This window comes from Bos taurus, chromosome 5 (assembly GCF_002263795.3).
Source record: "Bos taurus isolate L1 Dominette 01449 registration number 42190680 breed Hereford chromosome 5, ARS-UCD2.0, whole genome shotgun sequence".
Classification (NCBI taxonomy): domain Eukaryota; kingdom Metazoa; phylum Chordata; class Mammalia; order Artiodactyla; family Bovidae; genus Bos; species Bos taurus.
In genome coordinates this window covers 97,089,927-97,110,677 of record NC_037332.1, presented here as the reverse complement: position 1 = coordinate 97,110,677, position 20,751 = coordinate 97,089,927, and the positions used below count along the sequence as shown (strand labels likewise).

At 45.4% G+C, this 20,751-nt stretch overlaps 1 protein-coding gene across 1 annotated transcript; it reads left to right on the top strand.

Annotated features, from left to right (window-relative positions):
- The first annotated feature begins 1,130 nt into the window (after positions 1-1,130).
- Positions 1,131-6,314, top strand: CDKN1B (cyclin dependent kinase inhibitor 1B). Its single transcript, NM_001100346.1, is given in 3 exon segments — positions 1,131-2,120; positions 2,678-2,807; positions 4,965-6,314. Coding segments are annotated over 2 exon segments (597 nt in total). The 5' UTR covers positions 1,131-1,645; the 3' UTR covers positions 2,800-2,807; positions 4,965-6,314.
- Positions 6,315-20,751: the final 14,437 nt, after the last annotated feature.

The following is a 20,751-nucleotide window of genomic DNA, read 5'->3' as shown; positions in this document are numbered from 1 at the left end:
GACCCGCCGCCCTTTAAAAGCGTCACTCACTTGCATCTGAATGGTGTTCTGGGTGGGTTCCAAGAAGCTGAGTTTGGTAGGAGAGAAGGGTGGAGGAAGGAAGAAGCTGTTGTGTTTGGCGGCTGGACTCAGGTAGAGGAAACTGCTACAACCCGGCAAAGAATTGAAAAATACAAAGAGGAGACGAGTTCCCACACGCAGCCCGCGTCAGTTATCTGTACTTGGGAGGCAAGAACCTGGCCAGGGGTTTAACCTTGTTTTTTGTTTTTTTGTTTTTTTTTAAACTAAAAGTGTCTGAGACAGCTACAAAGTTTATTAGGGGCTTGAGAGACCAGTTGACTTTTTGATCTTGCAATCCTTTCTTATTTTTTATTGAGGGAGACCTTGGGTTCAGAATACATGATTAAGACTGCATCTATTCAAGGGTAATTTGTAGAAAGACGTCCTCCTAGGCTTCTCCCCTAAGCCCCTAGCCTCCCCTAGAAATAGCAAAGACTTCTAGGTTAAGGGTGAACTAACCACTGCTCACCCCCAGCTTAAGGCACCCAGGCCGAGGGGCTCCCCGCCTCCCCCGCCGTGTGAGCGATTGGGGGCCCCCGGGGGGGGGAGCCCAGCTAGGGGGCCCAGCTCCCACACTGCATCCCCCCATCCCCCGCTCGGCGAGTGCGGGGAAAACAAGATCGCCAGCCATGGGTACCACCACTGGCGGCCGAACACCTTGGAGCTCTCCCCGGCTTTCCCGGGCGAGGAGCCGGGGAGGGGCGCAGCGCCCGGGATCAGAACACCCGCCGGCCGGCACCGCTGCCCAGGCCCCTCCCCGGCTCCCCGGCCGTTTGGCGAGCTTGTTTGTCTTATTTGTAATTTCTCCTAGGCCAGCCGGAGCAGGTCTGCTGGCAAGACGTGCGCCTCCCGCAGTCACGCGACCAGCCCCGGGTCCCGGCCGCGCGCTCGGCGGCGGCTGTGGCGGCGGCGGCGCGCCCGGGAGGCGGGGAGGCGCGGCGGGGCCACCTTAAGGCCGCGCTCGCCAGCCTCGGCGGGGCGGCTCCCGGCGCCGCGACCAATGATCTCCTCCTCTGTTTAAATAGACTCGCGGTGTCAATCATCTTCTCCTTCGTCAGCCTCCCTTCCACCGCCATATTGGGCAACTCCAAAAAGGGGGCTCGTCTTTTCGGGGGTGTTTTTTTTTCTTCCTCCCCGCTTTCCTCTGGGCTCACTCTCTCGCCGCTCCGCGACTCCGCGACGCCCGCAAGGTTTGGAGAGGGCGCTCGGGCGGCGGGACCCGCGGGCTCGCGGCGGCCGGGACTCGGAGCGGCTCTGCCCCCTCCTGTCTCGGCGGCGCTCGGCTCCCCTCCCCTCCGCTCCCCGCCCTCCCGCTTGAACGGCCGGGATCGGGGCTGCCTGGCCCCGGGGGGCTGCCCCTCGCCCCCTCCCCCAGCCCCGTGCGCGCCTAGACGCTCGGGCGCTGACTCGGCTCGCGTTTGTTTCTCTTGGCTCCAGGGGCCGGCGCAGGGCTTATAAAGAGGGGCTCGGGCTGGGTCGGGGCGTTTTGTTTTGTTCGGTTTTGTTTGGCGAGAGAGAGAGAGCGCGCGCGCAAGAGCCTCAGTCGCCGAGACCCCCCACCCCCACCCCACCCCCCGGGAGGAAGATGTCAAACGTGCGAGTGTCTAACGGGAGTCCGAGCCTGGAGCGGATGGACGCCAGACAGGCGGAGTACCCCAAGCCCTCGGCTTGCAGAAACCTCTTTGGCCCGGTCAATCACGAAGAGTTAACCCGGGACTTGGAGAAGCACTGCAGAGACATGGAAGAGGCCAGCCAGCGCAAGTGGAATTTTGATTTTAAGAATCACAAGCCCCTGGAGGGCAAGTACGAGTGGCAGGAGGTAGAAAAGGGCAGCCTGCCCGAGTTCTACCACAGACCCCCGCGGCCACCCAAAGGCGCCTGCAAGGTGCCGGCGCAGGAAGGCCAGGATGCCAGCGGGGCCCGCCCGGCGGTCCCTTTACTTGGGTCTCAGGCAAACCCAGAGGACACGCATTTGGTCGATCAGAAGACTGATGCCCCGGACAGCCAGACCGGGTTAGCGGAGCAGTGCCCTGGGATAAGGAAGCGACCTGCCGCAGATGGTAATGACCCTTTCCGATGCCTAAAATGTCTGTCTGTGTCTGTCTGCCGCGCTCCTTTCCCTGCTCGAGGGTCTTTAACCGCAGCTTTCTTTTCAGCGAGTTCTGACTTAGCTTTTGGGGCGGAGGCGGGGGGAGCGCACTTTGCTACTCTGAGGTACATGAGTACATGCTATTTATTTAGTTGCCTGCTTGTCTGTTTATGACTTTTAAGTCAGAAGCTTGAGATTGTGTTATCTGATCATTTCTCTAACTGAAAACATCGCGGCTCCTCCCAGCTAGACAGCGGTAGGTATGTGACAACGTTGGGATGTTTATCAACTGCCTCCTTCTTCGCTTTGGAGAGAGAGCTTTGAAGCGTAGAAAATACACTTTCTGTTATGTGAAAACAACTTCATTTTGTGCCCTTAAAGGCCACTGGGAATGACGGACCCAGGATTGTGGGTGGAGGTGGTGGGTTTTTTGTCCCTTGACTCTTGGGCTCACTTCTGTCGGCCATTGTTTTTTTCTAATAAAGATTGTTTGTGTGTGTTCTTTTTAAAATTCCCTCTTGCCCTTAGATTCCTCTCCTCAAAACAAAAGAGCCAACAGAACAGAAGAAAATGTTTCAGACGGTTCCCCCAACGCCGGTTCAGTGGAGCAGACGCCCAAGAAGCCTGGCCTCAGAAGGCGTCAGACGTAAACCACTCGGTGGGTTGATGACTTGGAGCAAATAAGTGACACCCCAGTTGGGTTGCAGGAACTCGTGGGCTTTCAAGCCCCAAGATAACCCAATCTCAGTGGTGGCTGGCAGATGAAAACTTGTGGGCTTTTGTTTTATGCTTTGGGAGGACAAAAAGGTAGGAATGGGGAAGACTGGGAATCAGTGGGGAGGTACTATAGTTCTTCCCGGTTTTCACCTCCTGAGATTATTTTCCTTTGAAGCACAACTGATCAGAACAAGTGTCCCAGGCAAGTACTTGTAACCGAGGCTCCGTGAGTAAGAAGGTCAGTTGCCTGAAGGTGCCATCAAAACATGTCCAGAACAATAGGTTCTTTTTCCATCTGACCAAGAGCAGGGGTCTGCCTTCATCCCACTTCATGAGAATTCATCTCCCAGAGGACCACATTGACTCAGTAACAGATTTTGAGCTCTACATGGGCAAAAATGGCAAATAAATGATTTAATTCAGAACTTTGAGGGAAAAGTGAGGCACTTTTCCTCACTGAAAAAGTGGTTCATATCCAGATAATCAAATAGTTAGAAATGTCACAAGAGAAATATGTGACTTGCTTTTGTCTTTATCATTTTCATATGCTCTCACACTCTCTGGCTTCATATAAGTTTGGAGGATGGAGAAGGAACCTGTGTGTTTAAAAAAATAAAACTGAAATGGAAGGCTCAAAAATACTAAGGTTCCTGCGGAATTTCTGATAACACTGAAGTTGCAAAGCAGAAGTTAGAGTGACTCTGCCAGAGTAAGCAATCCAGGAACACGTCAGCATGTGTATGCTAATCATGCTATAACAGGAGAAGCTGGGTACTTGTAGAGGAAATGGAGAGTACTTATCAGGGCTGGCAGGGGTAGGTGTACCCCCAACTTTAGAAGTGGAGATTTTTGCCATTTACTAAAATATGATCAACATGAAAAGCTAATTTGAATAATCAGCCCCCAGCTTTACACGGATTGGTCTTCTTAAGGATCAAACTACACATATTCATAGTCTGTAAACTTCTTACAATAACTATGTCCTTCTTTCTCTCTCCAAACACTCTCACTAGCCTAGCATATAAAGAGATCCTAAGAAATGTTTACACTAACTTTTAAAATCCTCATTTATAAAAATTTTAAAAAGGATGAAGGTGAGGTTCAAGTTGGTTGTGTTTTTAAATCAGTCTCATATATAGGACTTGGTTACATATACCTGATATTTTTCAGAGCTTATATAAAACAGTGCTATGAAACCTCTACATCACAGCTTCTATATATGAAGTAGGTAAATTGGATGAAAATGATTTCTGAAGTAACCCTAACACCTGCGGCTCTTGGTTTGTGACTTGTGGCATAGGTCGTCAGATGAGCAAATCAGACCTGCTGAATTTTGATCTGGCTCCATTCTCACATACCGAGAAGCACTTGTTAGTAAATATTGCCAGTTCAGAGAATACAGGAAATCGTAGTAAGGACCTATTCATAAGCATTCGTGTGTATATTTGTACATATGACTAAGACTAGAAAATTTTGGGGGGAAAAAAAATGAATAGAATTTTCTTTGGAGAGCCTTTATAAATATCATTGCCAGTTATTTTTCAAACTGAGAAAATTCTGCTACTCTTAAGTGTTATTGGTTTCTGAATTTTCCCATGTCTGTTCTTTCTCATCTTTGACCCCAATTCTCTAGACCAGGGTTTCTCAACCTCTGCACTGCTGACATTTGGGGCCGAATAATTCTTTGTTGAAGGAGGCTGTCCCAGGCATTGTAGAATGTTCTGGCAGCATCCCTGATCTATTGAAGCACATGCCAGTAGAAACCCCTCCGGTCATACCCAGTGTGACAACCAAAAATGTCTCCAGACATTGCCAAATGTCCCCCTGGGGGTGGGGGGATGGCGAGGGGCAGGCAGCAAAATTACCCACTGTTGAATACTGCTGTTCTAGACAAAAGCCTATAGCACAGGGGAGAGTGAAAAGCCAGTGAGAGAAATGTTGGTTGGAGATGACTCTAGTCACCAGCTTTTAGTATGTTCGTTCTTTCCCATTGCTCAGGTATTTCCCAGCTAAAACTAACAAAATAATTCCGGTAATATATTGACAATGTTATTCTAGTGCCTTTTCTTCTAATTCTTTCTCCTTGTTTCTTTTGCAGAACTAAGAGTATGTTTCCTTGTTTATCAGATACATCACTGCTTGATGAAGCAAGGAAGATATAAATTAAAAATTTGGAATACATATCGCTGACTCCAAGAATGGACATCCTTTACAAGCACTGAACAGCAACAGACTTAATAACACTAAAGTTTTAGGCACTCTTAAATCATCTGCCTCTAAAAGCGTTGGATGTAGCATTGTGCAATTAGGTTTTTCCTTATTTGCTTCATTGTACTACCTGTGTATATAGTTTTTACTTTTTATGTAGCACATAAACTTTGGGGAAGGGAGGGCCGGGGTGGGTACTGAGGAATTGGCATGGGGGGTTGTATTAAGAGCTTGCTTCGATTTAGAGCAAGGACAAAAATATTTGACTTGCATGAAAAGAAGCAGTTTGGGGGAAGGGTTTTTGAATTATTTTCTTTAAAGATGTAATGTCCCTTTCAATGAAAACTGATATTTCATTTAAAAAATCATCCAAATTTGAACACTGGCTGCAGATAATTGCTGTTTATTTTTACATGAAGTTTTTTTCTCATTTGGGAGCTCTGATGATTCCGTTATGTAGTAGCAAATGGCTTTTTTTTTTTTTTTTTTTTAACAACAACAAAAAACTCAGTGCTCCCCACTAGTATCCCTTACAATTGGCATTTACCAGTATTCAGCAGTCTGGTAATCACTCCAGGTACCTCTGGCCACTCTGGCATGTATGTGGGGAGTGTTCTGAATGCTCAGAATTGACCATTTAATTTTTATCAGATTTTTGAGAACATTTCTTAATTTTCTTTTCACTTCAGGGTGTGTAGACACAGTCAAAATAATTCTAAACCCTTGGATATTTTTAAAGATCTGTAAGTAACTTGACATAAAAAATAATGAAATAATTTTTAATTTACAGCTTCTCATTCTGTTTCTTAATTTGTCCAAAGGATAGTGGTATTTTTAAAGGAAAGTGCATATAGAGAAAAGCACCCGTGGGTTGGTGAAATGGATACTACATCTTTAAACAGTATTTTTACATTGCCTGTGTATGTGTATGAAACAAAACCATTTGAGGTGTACCTGTGTACATAACTCTGTAAAGACACTGAAAATTATACTAACTTATTTATGTTAAAAAGATTTTTTTTTTAATCTAGACAATATACAAGCCAAAGTGGCATGTTTTGTGCATTTGTAAATGCTGTATCGGGTAGAGTAGGTTTTTCCCCTTCTGTTCTTCTGTTAAATAATATGGCTATGCTTAAAAGGTTGCATACTGAGCCAAGTATAATTTTTTGTAATGTGTGAAAAAGATGCCAATTATTGTTACATGTCAAGTAATCAATAAAGAAAACTTCCAGAGCTATTCGTTGAGTTGAACTGTATGTAAATATACCTTACTAAGCTTGAGGTGTTCGACTTAGCATTCTAGTCATTTCCACAAATGTAATACGATGTGGCAAATACCTAGATAATTCAGGCCTACCACTCAGATGATGTTTATGTAGGACCGAATGTAGTAGTCACGCTTTTCCACTTAGTTCTGTATGGGTGGACAAAACTTTAGAAGTGGAAAGTGGGAAAGCCACATTTTCATATTAATAAGATGGTAATATTTATATTTTCTAGAATATGAATGTGTCAGAACCAAAAATTCTTACATAAGTGTAGACTGATCACACACTGGCAGGATTGAAAATGAAACTAACATGGTGACTTCTCTAAATTCTGCATTTACACACACAGAATGTTGTAAGGAGCTAGTGCAATTGTTCAGACCCCCTAAGCTACACCTCTCTTCCAAAATATTCAGATATATAGGTCCTTTAGCAGGGGGCGTGCATTCCACACTAATTTAGATAGAACAGGTATCCTTCAAATTGAACTGGCCATCACACACCAGTTCCTCAACTTTACATTTCCTGGTTACACTCTACACAACCTAAAACTGGTTCATCTGAATACCCAATCTGAGGGTTTGGGGGTCCCGTATCCACATAGCAAAATTATTTTTTATTTAAGAAAAAAAGTTAAACAGCATCTTAAAGTAAGATTTACTAAGATGATCCCTCTAATTTAAAATTCCCTTAGAAAATGTGGCTAAGGTGTAAAAAGTAAATTATTTTTTCTAGGAATCTGCAAATGGTTAAATCGCAAAAATCTGGATTTGGATTAAATAGTTTCTCTTGAATAGTTGCATTTAATTTATTGTACCTCAAAGGGGGCTCTAAACAAGATGATTTCAGCTTATTTTGACCCGAAATTGCTTATCCAAAAAAAAAAAAAAGGATTGTCTGTCTGCGACTGCCGGGAAGGGAAAAATAGGTCCTTTGGTGGCTGGGCCACATCTTCCAAGTTGGGGTATTATTTTAATTAAAGGCTAAAGGTGTTTTTGTGATTCTATTCAAAACACGAAGGCAGGGTGTTTTTCAGGAAGAGACTGAGAAAGCAAGAAAAACAATTCAAAATGGGGAGGAAGGAGTGGAGAGTCAGGAAATAATGAAATAAAGTCTCTCTGAGCCAAAAAGTACTTTAAAACGTGTTTCTATCAGATGGGGGGCAAAAATCCTTTTCTAAAAGCTGTTTCTACCCCCCACCCCCGTTTCTTTCCCCAAGAGGCATCGTTAATCCGAATTTTTAGAGATTGCGTTTTAGGAGTACAGGGCCAGAAAGAAGTGGATGCTCGCCGCGCCAGGCACGTTCACAGGAACGCAGCCCCTAAAGTCATCGTGTCGGTCCTTCGCCCGTTCTGCGTCAAGTCTCTAAACGTGTCCCCGAGATTCTGACCGTTCTCTCCCCGACCCCAGACTGCCTGGCCCGCCGCGGGCGTCGCTCCGAGGGGATGCGGCCGCCGGCCCAGGCACCCCCCACCCCGCTACTCGGGCCACCGCGCCGTAGTCTCTCCGCCCTGAGCCGCAGCCCTACGATCGCCCGCCGCGGCAGTTGCGGGGTCGGGCTGACCGGAGCCTCGGCAAGAAAAGACTATCAAATCTAGCTCCTCGTCTGCTACCGGCGGCTCCCGCAACTCCCGGATCGCTGCGCGCAGTTCCCGCGCCCCGGGCACCCGCAGGCCGTGAAGGGCGGCTGCGCCTCGGCCCGCGCAGCTGGGCTGGGCGGTTTCTCCGAAACTTGCCTCTCTCATCATCTCCCCTCTGGGCTCAGAAAGAAGCGAAAACCCCCATTCCTCTCCACAATCAGACCCTGCCCATCAGTACCCCGTCAACTCCAGGGCGCTGGGGAGATGTGAGCGGAGGGGAGAACCTTTCCGAATTCGTGGACCCTCCAGGGCAGCAGTCCGCTCCCACCCCCACCCCAGGCTCCAATGATCCGCAGCCCCGCGCATTTCGAAAGCCTTCTCGGCTCGCCGGCGGCCCAGGAGGGCTGCAGCCGCGCGCTAGAGGGGCCGAGCGCCGCTGCCGCTCGCGGGGGTCGCTTCCTCGCTTACACCCGCTCTGCCAAGTCCCCCGGTCGCATCCCCGCTGCCCAGTGAAGGGGATCAGGGCAGAGCAGGGAAGAACTAGGAAACTGTGGGTCCAGGGGCGTGATTGCAGACGAAGGGGACCGTGGAAATCTACAGGAGGGGAGCGGGGCGCGCGGCCTTTCAGGCCACGGTGCGCCCACCGGCCGCGCGCCGGGACCTTTCCCGGATGCCGAGGAACGTTGCCTTCGCCATTTCATCTTCACCCTTGTTAGCGTAGACACTTGTTCTTCCGAAGCTTTTTCTGACTGGGAAAAAAAAGTGTTTTGAAAGCTCATCTAGGATCTGCTATCTGTTTTCCAGACTATTAGTTTTTTTTTTAAGTTTGCCAAGTCTTTCACCTGGGCCACACCCTATGCTCGCTCCCCTCCCTCCCGGCCAAAATTAAGGTGAAAATCCTGCGCAGTGGGGGAGGGCAAGAGGGTCCACGGTCACGCTTGACCCTGCCTTCCCGGGTGTCGGCATGGGGGCGGTGGCACCGCCTGTATCTCGGCTTGCGTGGGGGTGGGGCAGGGTGGGGTCAGCGCCAGCCCGGACCCCGCAGAACCGAAAGTGTAGCCTTCGCACGTCAATTCGAGGCCCCGTGGAGTGGGGGTGGGGGGGATGGTGGTGCTCTCTGCGTACTGGGCCTGTCCCGCGTGGGAACACACACAAGAGGGAGGCAGGAGTCAGTAAGTGAACAGTACAAAAAGGAGTAGAGGCGGGCTGGGCGCGAAACATCGACGCGCCTCAAAAGGAAGGCGAAGAAAAGGCCGGGAGAAGGGCGCGCAGCCGGGGGACCGCGGGGCCGGGGGATTGCATCATTGTAGATCCCCCGCCAGAAAAAAAAATGGGCTCCGAACCGCGGCCACCATCATGGCGCTCGGGCCGGGCCGCGCTTCCCGCGCGCCTTCCCCGAGCGCACGGGGCCACGGGCGCTTCGCGTCGAGCGAGAGATCTGCGGACACGTTCCCCTTCCCTCTTTGGCACCCGGCCCCCACCCGCTCCTGTCTTTTGTGTCCTTGTGGACATGTGTGCGTGCGTCCCCGCGAATGTGTGTGCAGACCCGAGAACTTGCAGATTATTTTTTTTTTCCTCTTTTTTTTTTTTTTCCCCTCCTGTGCTGGTGGTTGTAAACTTGATTGGCATTGGCTGCGCCCACTGACCCCGGCGCCGAGTCCACTGAAGATTTAAGGTGGATCCGAGAGGCTGCAGCTTCGGGCGGAGTCTCGGGCTTTTAGCTAGTTTTGGAGGAAAAAAAAAAAAAACCCCAAACCGTGCGCCCGCCGTGTTTTTACGCATCCCCTGCGGTACCAGCCCTGGCGCCCGCCCCGCCCCGCTGGCTCCTCCCTCCTCTCGCTTCCTTCCCATTGGTCCGCGAGGGCAGTTTGAATTTTTTTTTTTTCCTTGGGACGCTTGTTTTCTCGGGGGGAAAAAAAAATTCCTGCGCCCCAGATCGTGTGATGAAAGCTACCTCGGCTGCCGGAGGTGGGGTGTTGTAGCCGGTTTTGTGTAGGCGGGAGGGAGGTGGGTTGGTGGGCCGAGTTTCTAGTCCCAAATTTTCCTCCTAAGAGCGGTTGACAGTGTGCGCGCGGGTCGGGGGGCGTGGGGCCGCGGTAAACTATCTGGAGACGCTCGGGCTGGGGGGCACAGTGTAGTATAAAAACGTTAATGGATGTCCAGGGCGCGTCGTTTCCCCGGCTGCTGGCCAGTGAGACTGGGAGGCGCTGGCAGGAGCCCTAGAGAAGACGCACCTTTCCCCTGCCTTGGGGAAGCATCGGGAAGGGCGAGGGGCGGGGAGGTGAAGGTGGCCGGGAAAAATAGACCGTCTCATTTCCTAGGAGGCTGAGGAGTGGGGTGGGGTGGGCAGTGGTAAGAAACCGAAAAAGTACATCTATAGCAAAAATGTATTATTTCAAAGGTCATCCATTCGGAATCCCTCGAGATTCAGGCAGTGCCATTTTTTACTGAATTTGTGGGGAAAAATTGCTTTCTGTCTCTTGATTTCTAGGGTGTTTTTGAATAAGAAAAATGTTAAAATCGAGATAGAGATTGAGACTGAAAGGGCTTTTGATTTTTGAATCTGAAGTGAATTCTTTCTTTACCATGTAGGATACTGTTATTTGTAATACAGGTCTAAAACAAATGATCTCCTTCAATAATTTATATCCCAGTTGTGTTTTAATGTGAAAATTTTGAAAGTTTATAATAATTTGGGTTATTCTCCAAATTACTGTATTTTCAGATTAGTGAAGTTAGCATATATACAGTTGCTTTCCCTGTTATTTTTGTGGCGGTGTACCTGATGATTTTAACCAGCTACCCAGCGCCAGCCTTCAGTATAACAGTTCCTATTCTGTCCAACCTACAGTCCATTTTTTTTTTTTAAACTACTAAACTTCCCCAATACTTCCTAACCTCACTAACCCCTTAAGGTTAGCCCAGACCACCTGAGCTCTTCAGACCACCATCAACCAATCTCCTTGTGCCCTTAGCAAGGAATTTTTGATGTTACAATGCCTCCCCTACCTCACCCCAATAGACAGATTAGCATTAGGAAGCAGTGATCTCGTTCCTGGAAGTACTAGTCAAGCGCTAGTCTCCATGGCCCCTTAATAGGGACATCGCGGGAAAGATTCAAATAGCAAGTGAATATTAGGACTAGTGATTTTGTAAGTCTGTTCCAGACCTTTGAGATAGTGTGTTTCCCGTCTTAGAGTTTCTGGATTTCTACTAAATTAAGCAGTTTATCTCGTTCATTACCATTTTCTTTTCTTTCTTCTTCTTTTTTTTAATATGGACCGTTTTTAAAGGTTTGTTTTTTTTTTGGATTTGTCACAATATTGCTTTTGTTTTATGGCCAAAAGGCATGTGGGTCTTAGCTCCCCAATCAGAGATGGAACCTGCACCCCCTGCGTTAAAAGGGAAAATCTTAATCTCTGGACCAGCAGGGAAGTCCCTCGTTACCGTCTTCTAGTGTTATGTTATCCATTGTGGTAGGCAAAAGCCATATGTGGTTGTTGAGCACATGAATGTGACTAGTCCAAGTTGAGGTGTGCTATAAATGTGAAATACACTCAGGGCTTCCAAGAATTAGTATGAAAAAGTGTTAAATATCTCATTAATAATTTTTATATTTATTACATGTTGAAATAATCATATTTTTGGTTATTAGGTTAAAATATTAAATATAATTTCATCTCTTTCTTTTTACCTTTTTTGTGTGTGGCTATGTGACAGTTTTAGTTTATAGATGTGACTCATGTTTTCATTGGACGTTGCTGTTCTAGACCAACACTCCTGGTAACTTGAAGCCCCATCTTTGAGATCGGTGGCTGATAATACTGAGGAGTAGGTGGTAATATCTAGCTGTCATTCTCACTTCCCAAGTTAAATCAAGGCCTAGAGTGGCTTCAGGGACCCTTAAAGAAATCTGCCAGCACCCGACACCTACTGTTTAATCTCTAATACGTAGTATTGGTTTTGAGCCCAGACTATGGAAATATGGTACAATTCTGTGGCTCAGTGCTAAAAGAATCCACCTGCCAGTGCAGGAGATTCAGGAGCCTCAGGTTTGATCCCTGGGAGGGAAGTTCCCCTGGAGGAAGAAATGGCAACCCACTGCAGCATTCTGGCCTGGAAAATCCCGTGGACAGAGGAGCCTGGCTGGCTATAGTCCATGGGGGCCGGAAGAGTCAGACGCGACTGAGCGACTGAGCATGCACTGTCTGATGAAATCAGACTTGATCACAGCTTTCCACATTATGTAGAGAACCTGAGAAATTCAATATGTTAGACATGACTCTGAAAAAAAACATTTAGACCCCAAATGAAGTCTCCATGAGTAACTTTTCACTAGCCCTTAGCAGCAGAGAGGAGGGTGGTGGGGAGATGAAAGTGTTCTCATTCTAAGATTGTATCTCTATCAGAAGATTTGAACAAATGAAAAGATGTGCCATATTTTGGGGTAGGAATACTCAACATGATAAAGATGGCAATAAATTTATACCTTTGCACTAAATTCTAAGTTCTCATTCTATTTCATTCCATTGTCCAATCAGTTTAAACACTGAGAACCATTTTACTTTAATTACTGTAAATTTAGAATAGTTACAATTACTCATAACACTAATCCTCCACACCCCAACCAGTACCTTTATACTTCTTTTTTTTTTTTTCCCAGAATTTTCCTGGCTTCTTTTCCTTGCCTTTTCTCCCCCACCCAATGGATTTAAAATGAATTTCGTCTAGTTGCAAATATAATGCCTATTGAGTTAAAATATAAATAAAGTGGGATCTTTATTTCCTGCTTCATACCAGATAAATTCCTGAAGGATTAAAAAGCGAATTTTTTTTTTTTTAAATGAAGCCATAGACATACCAGAAGAGATCTCAGAGAATTTTTAAAATTTAATCTTGGAATGAGGATGGTCTTTCTAAGTATGACACAACATATAAAATCTATAACCTGAGTTTCCCCAAAATCATTACATTATTCTGGTTTTGCCTTCTTATTCATAAATCCAGTGACATAAAAGTGTTCTGTGTGGAAAGCTCACCATAGAAAGTCAAAAGACAGTGACTTGGTGGTGGTAGCTGCACAACAATGTGAATGGACTTTGTATGCTTAAAAGTGGTTAAGATGGGAAGTCTTATGTTACATTGTAATAACTGTGTATGCACACAGGCTCAGTGTGTCTGACTCTTTGCAACTCCATGGATTGTAGCCTGCCAGCCTCCTCTGTCCTTGGGCTTTTCCAGGCAAGAATACTGGAGTAGGTTGCCATTTCCTACTCCGATAATTAACTATGATAGTAAATAAATATGCAACTCCAGTGGTCCCCCCTTATCCTAGTGGATGTCTGAGTCTGAGGATAGTTCTGAACCCTGTATACACTGTTTTTTCCTAAACTAAGGAGTAGCTATGCTAGACAGTGGGATGATTTTTGTCCTGGGTGGGATGGGGCCAGACCATTGAGAGATTTCATCATGCTACTCAGACGGTCCTGCAATTTAAATCTGTGAATTACTTCCAGAGTTTTTCATTGAATATATCTGGACCCCAGTTAACTGAAATTAACTGAAACTGAGAACATTGAAAATCTGGATAAGGAGAGACGACCATCCTGAAAGAATTTTATTTTTTTTAAATAGTTAATTGTTTTTTTAATTAAAAAAATTATTTTATTTGGCTGTGCTGGGTCTTTGTAGCTGCGTGGAATTTTCTCTAGTTGTGGTGATAGGGGACTACTCTCTAGTTTTGCACAGGCTTCTCATTCTAGAGACTTCTCATTGCGGTGGCTTCTGTTTCGGAGCACAGGCTATAGACCATTTGGGTTTCAGTAGTTATGGTTCCCAGGCTCTAGAGCACAGGCTGAGTAGTTGTTGTGCATGGGCTTAGTTGTTCCAGGCATGTGGGATGTTACCAGACCAGGGGTGCAACTAGTGTCTCCTGCATTGGCAGGCAGATTCTTTACCGCTGAGCCACCAGGGAAGCCCCTGGAAGAATTTTTAAGTTCATCCATGTCCCACCTAAAAGAATCTCACAAGATTCTGGATCCCATCTTTTTTGAGGCTCTGAAATGAGACTCTTCAGGGTAGAGTTACCCAACTTACTCTGTGCAAGACCATTTTGGAAGTAACTTCACCTTCCCTGGTGGGTCAGGTGGTAAAGAATCCGCCTGCAATGCAGGAGACCTGGGTTTAATGCCTGGGTTAGGAAGATCCCCTGGAGAAAGGAATGGCAACCCACTCCAGTATTCTTGACTGGAGTGGACAGAGGAGCCTGGCAGGCTACAGTCCATGGGGTCACAAAGAGTTGATCACAACTGAGTGACTAACACTTTTCATCCTTTATAGTTTCTATTTCTTTAGCTATATAATGAGGATGCTTATAGTTCTCTCGAAGGATTATTAATACTGTTTGGTGGCATAATGTGTGTGCAGTATTTAGCACAGTACCTGGTATATAATAAATAATAATCATTGTATTAATATATACAATTAATAAGGACAGCCAGGTTTTTTTGTTTTTTTGTTTTGTTTTGTTTTGTCCATACCATGTGGCATGCAGGATCTTAGTTCCCTGACCAGGGATCAAACGCATGCCCCTGCAGTGGAAGCTTGGAGTCCTACCACTGGACCACCAGGGAATTCCCCAAGACACCCAGTTCTTATTTTGGATTCTCAAGTAACCACAACCAGCGCTATACTAACCTTGTCAATTTATTTTCTCATTTTTAATGACTGCTATTGTTACCCTTAAGAAGAACAAATGATTTTAGAGGAGGGTGGTAATTTAATGAATAAAATGAAGATATTGTAAAAACTTGTCAAAATGGTAGAGTTTAATGTGGGAGTTCCCTGGTAGCCTAGTGGTTAGAATTAGCTTTCACTGCCATAGCCTGTGTTCAGTCCGTGACGGGATAAATGAGATCCTTCAAACCACACACCGAGGCCAGGCCAAAACAAAACAAAAAGGCATTTGTTTAGTTTGAAAAGTGTGTTAGTCACTTAAGTCATGTCCAACTGTTTGCAACCCCATGGACTATAGCCTGCCAGGCTCCTCTGTCCACGAAATTCTCCATGCAAGAATACTGGAGTGGGAGAAGAAAATGGCAACCCACTCCAATATTCTTGCCTGGAAAAGTCCATGGACAGAGGAGCCTGGCAGGCTGCAGTCCAGGGGGTTACATGACTGAGCATGTGTGCATGAGGGTGGAGGGAGATGGGTTGGTAGCAATAAAGTGGTAGAACTTAAAAAAAAGAATACTGGAATGGATAGCCATTCCCTTCTCCAGGGGATTTTCCTGACCCAGGTGTTGAACCTGGGTCTCCCTCACTGCAGGCAGATTCTTTACTATCTAAGCCACTGGGGAGGTTTAGGGTCATCATTTATTATCTTGGAAAGGACCTGGTATAGATTTGTTTGGGGTACTAAGTCAGTAACACTCACACCCATACAAAAGACAATGGCAAACTGGAAAAAATGTTGGCAGCCTATATATCGAAGACCTCGTTTCCCTGATAAATAATTTCTACAAATCAACAAGAAAAAGCAAACAAAGTAGAAAAGTAAGCAAAGTATATGACCACGATTTTCAGAAAAGAAAATACAAGAGACTCTTAAAAGACATGCTCAGGTGTAGTTTGAGACTGTTAGGATATGTCATGTGCAGAGTAGGTGAGTTTGGGTAAATAGAGTTACAGTTAGCATCTCTTGGATGCAAAGTTGACCATTATTCTTTCTTGAGATTTTGACATTTGCTTCCCTCCCTTTTGTCCAAAGCTGAGTGGTTTTTTCCCCAGCTTCACTGAAGATCAAGAAGCAAGGAATTTGCATTTGTGAAAACCATGACCACCTTTCAAGTTGAGGAGAAATCCCTCTCATCCAAACCATCTAATTTTTGGCTTTTGGCATCACCTTACCTTGTCCATAGAAGTAGGTGCAACGACCTTTGTCAACATGTTTCATTCATTCTTGATTTTTTTTTTTTTGCCACACCACCATGTAGCTTGCAGGATCTTAGTTCCCCAACTAGACACTGAACCTGGGCCCTGGGCAGTGAGAGCACAGAGTCCTAATCATTAAACCACCAGGGAATTCCTCATTCCTGGTTTTAATGGCTGTATATCATTGGATAATCTGAGTTTCTTAAAAATTGTTGCCTTATTCTGGCTTTCCCTTTACTTTCTCTATTGTTGTAAAAAGGTTCAAGCAGAATTTATTATATGATAAATATGAAATGTTAAATAAGAAGAGAATGTGCTGTGCTGTGCTAAATCACTTCAGTCGTGTCTGACTCTGTGCGACCCTATGGACTGTAGCCTGCCAGGCTCCTCTGTCCATGGATTCTCCAGGCAAGAATCCTGGAGTGGGTTGCCATGCCCTTCTCCAGGGGACCTTCCCAACCCAGGGATTGAACCCATATCTCTTATGTCTCCTGCATTGGCAGACGGATTCTTTACCACTAGCGCCATCAGTAGAGAATATTATGGAATAAATACTAGGTTTTAGCTAATCATGTGAATAAAGGGTTAAATCCCTCCTACACACACATATACACACATACATATCGCATTTTATGTTATCTAGTGTAGGTTTAGTCTTGGATTCAGCAGTTCTACACTTTACTTTATAGAAATAATCATATGTGTGACTAAATGTGGGCTTCCCAGGTGGTGCAGTGGTAAGGAACCTGCCTGCCAATGTAGGTGACATAAGAGACTTGGGTTCGATCCCTGGGTCAGGGAAGATCCCATGGAGGAGGGCATGGCAACCCATTCCAGTGTTCTTGCCTGGAGAATCCCATGGACAGAGGAGCCTGGTGGGCTACAGTCCATAGGGTCACAAAGAGCGGGACATGACTGAAGCGACTTAGCACACATGCTGCGTGTGCCTAAATATATATTTACCAGAATGATTGTTGTTAAGTTATATATTAAACTTCAAAAGGAAACAAAAAAAGTAAACAACCAAACAACCTCCCCTTTGATATAGGATTGCAAGATTGATTATTTGATTGGACCAACTATAGAATATACAAAAAAGACACAGATGACAGCTACTAAAACACCCCAGGTAGCTTTATTGGTATGAATAGGGAAAGTTTATAATATTAAACCTGGCACAGAACAATATTTATAGTATGATCCCATTTTTGTAAAAATATTTTTTAAATACCTGGTAGCTCAGACAGTAAAGAATCTGCCTGTAATGCAGGAGACCAGGGTTTGATCCCTGGGTTGGGAAGATCCCCTGGAGAAGGGAATGGCAACCCACTCAAGTATTCTTGCCTGGAGAATCCCCATGGACAGAGGAGCCTGGCGGGGTACAGTCAATGGGGTTGCAAAGAGTCAGACACAACTGAGCCACTAACACACAGACATGCACACGTGCATAGACCCATGTCTATGAAAGATTACCTCTTCCGTGTTTGAGAATGAGATTATGAAGCGATTTCGCTGTAGACATTTCATTATTGGTTGTATTTTTTAGAATGGATTTTAACAAGAGAAAAAACATGAAGAGATTTCAAATTTGAAAAAAAACTATCCTTATAATTCTTAAATGCAGAGTAAGTTTGTAAAAAAAAAAGTTTCTCTTTGTCTCATACAGTCTCTTTTCAGACATTAGGAGGGAACAAGGCATTTCTAGATTCATGTCCTCTCCATTTTTCTATTTAGTTTCAGGTATTGTTAAATCTGTGAATGAGTTATGAGAAGTGTGTGAGTTTGGGTATATGATTTTGCTTCCAGGGCACATCAGCGAGGTATAAATATCATTCCTATTAACTCAGGGGTAACTTAACAAGCCATGGAAAATTGAGCCTATTCCATCTTTTTGCCACATGGGATCCCATTGGTAATATTATCCCAAACCTCACATTCCTTGAACTTTGGCACAGTTATGGATTCTGTCTGAAATTCAACAAATCAACTCCCTGCTGTAGTTTACTTACTTAGCACCTAGTGCTGGGGAGATGTTTTAAATTTCAAGTGAGTAGACCAGTCTTGAGCTGTCATTCTCCATGGGACTGACCTGGGGCAGAACTTAGAAATCTCACAATACCGGGGATGGGAGATCACCAAGTTCCGTCTTCATCCGACAGATGAGGACATTTGAATCCATGATTTCCTGTAAAGTGGAAAAGTTAAACATGATGATTTATAGGTTCCTTCTGGCTTACAATTCAGAGATTCCTGTTTCCTAGTCCAGATCACGCTTTCCATCCCTGTGGATCAGGTTATTTTCCAGGAAGCTAGATTCTTGATTTTTTGGCCACAAACCACATATTCACCAGAGTCGAAGGAAAATAGCAGTTCAAGAGTGCAGCCTGAACACTGAACATTTATTTATTTATTTATTTAACCTTTTTATTTTGTATTGGGGTATAGCCGATTAACAAACAAGGTTGTGATAGTTTTAGGAGAATAGTGAAGGGCCTCAGCCACACATATACATGTAATCCATTCTCCTCCAAACTCCCCTCCCATCCAGGCTGCCACATAACATCGAGCAGAGTTCCACGTGCTCTACAGTAGGTCCTTCTTGGTTATCCATTTTAAATATAGCAAAAGAGGAGAGTATTTTTTATTTATTATTTTTTTTGAGAGTATTTTTTAAATTAGTTAATTTATTTGGCTGCATCTGGTCTTCGTTGTGGTACAGCATGCAGGATCTTAGTTCCTCTACCTGAGATCGAACCTGCTTCCCCTGCACTGGAAGTCCCCTGAACACTGAACATTTATTATTTTACCAGAAAAAGGCATATGAAGGTACAATGTAATGGTTGCTTGGTGGTTCTAAACACTGCTTCACTGCTGCCTGAATATCATGGAGCCTCTTCTAAGGGCCAAGCTTTGTGTCTTCAACATGACAGATAGGAGCCTCGCCCTCATGAAGCTAGAGGAAGCTAGGACAAGGAATCCCAACCACAGTTACCTGTGAGTGTTCTGAACAATAAGTGCAATGAAGGGACCTCAGAGCTTCTGCTCTGTGCTCCACACAGAGGTGTCCAGTTGAGGGATCAGACTGGAAGCAGAAGTCCACACACTTGCCCCAGGCCGCCTTGTATTTGCCAAAAAGAAACAAGCCTTTAAAAATCCATCCTTCTGTGTGTGCTTCTGCAGCCCCCTGTGTCGTAGGGGCTGCCCTGTAGGATGCTGTTTGGAACACAGGGTCTCACGTAGTGGTAGGGGCCAGTTGAAAGAAGAGTGGTCCAGGCAGAGCCCTGCCCAAGGCCCCAAATCCAGGAAGGCTTTTGATGATGTGAAAGAAGGTGTTTGTGGCAGGTGTGTAGCCAGCAGGGCTAAGTGCTTGGACTGGAGTGATGGGCAAGTCTACATGGTGATGGCCTTTTAATTTTGGACTTTACATCAAGAGCGATGGAGAACCATTGGATAACAGAAGAGAGACTTCAATTAAGCTTCAGTGAAACTCTCTCACTTCCTCCTTTTGTCTCATTCTAGTCAAAACCCTTAGTCTCATACTGGGATCATTCCAATAGGTGTGGGGGAAAAAATTGCAGGCTCACACCTTTGTATTTATTTGAGAGGGTGTTCAGCATGCTTGCTAAGTCACTTCAGTCACGTCTGACTGACTCTTTGCCACCCTGCAGACCGTAGCCCACCAGACTCCTCTATCCATGGAATTCTCCAGGCAGGAGTACTGGAGTAGGTTGCCATGCCCGCTTCCAGGGGATCTTCTGGACCCAGGGATCAAACCCAGGTCTCCTGTACTGCAGGCAGATTCTTTACCACTGAGCCACTGGGGAATCCCACTGCTCAACATACACAGTGTAAACAACTTTTTAAAGCTTTGCTCTCAGTAAGTAAAAGAGATGTGAAGTCCTCGTACCATCAGAGCACGTGCTGGTCACAACTGATTTATTTCTGGTTTTGAAGGAGGACCCAAGCAAGTGCTATGGCCTGGTGTTGGGTGATCAACTAACTGACCCCTTCCACTCCACCTTCTGGGGGTTCAGCTTGCATTCTCTTCATTGTCATGATGAGTTGTATGTGTTTTATGGGCCAATCCATGTTTTACCCTCTGCTGGTACAGTTGGTGTGAAGCTTCTAAGCTAGTGAACAGCTAGGGATGAATATGAAATCATTGAAGAGATGATTCCACATTCCAGCATTTTATTTATTTATCTTGTTGCTCATCTGGACTGAGCAACCAGATCCAGTGTTCACAAATACTTTGGCCAAGTGATTCCTTATTTACATGTTTGTTTTTGAAAAGAGACTTCAAAAGAGGGATAATAAAAATGGGCAACTCCCGGGTTTCCCCCACCCTGCCTTCAATGAAGATCAGTAAAACAGAGACCTCTGCTGGTTAAACTGGTATAATAACCTAGCATTGGTCTGTGGCCATTAAGCTTTCACAGGTATTAGCAAATGGATTCCGCACAGTTTATTCATTATCTCAGCTCCCAACTTGGGTTCTTTTGGAACTAATCTAAGTAACAGCCCCAGTCACAGTCGTTTCTGCTTCTGTCTTCGGTGTTAGGCTTCCATATTTCTGAAAAATAATAGCCCTAAGTGTCAGCTGCAGCCAAAACCCAGACCTGAAATACCTCCCACATCTTGTCTTCTGTTTCCTTCCTCTCTTCTGCCTTTCACCTCTCTTCCTCCTCTCTGCCAGTAAAATAAAATAAAACACATCTTCACTCAAAAGAGAGAACTGCTGATGGAAAGTGAGAAGGAGGGAACAAAACTCTTATCTCTAGCTCATCCTTCCCTGGCTCTAGAGGCCTGGGGCCCAGGGTTGGGGTTATATACCTGAGAAGAGCTGTGAATCCCATTAGCATCTTCCGATGGAAACGTGCAACCGTGGGAACAT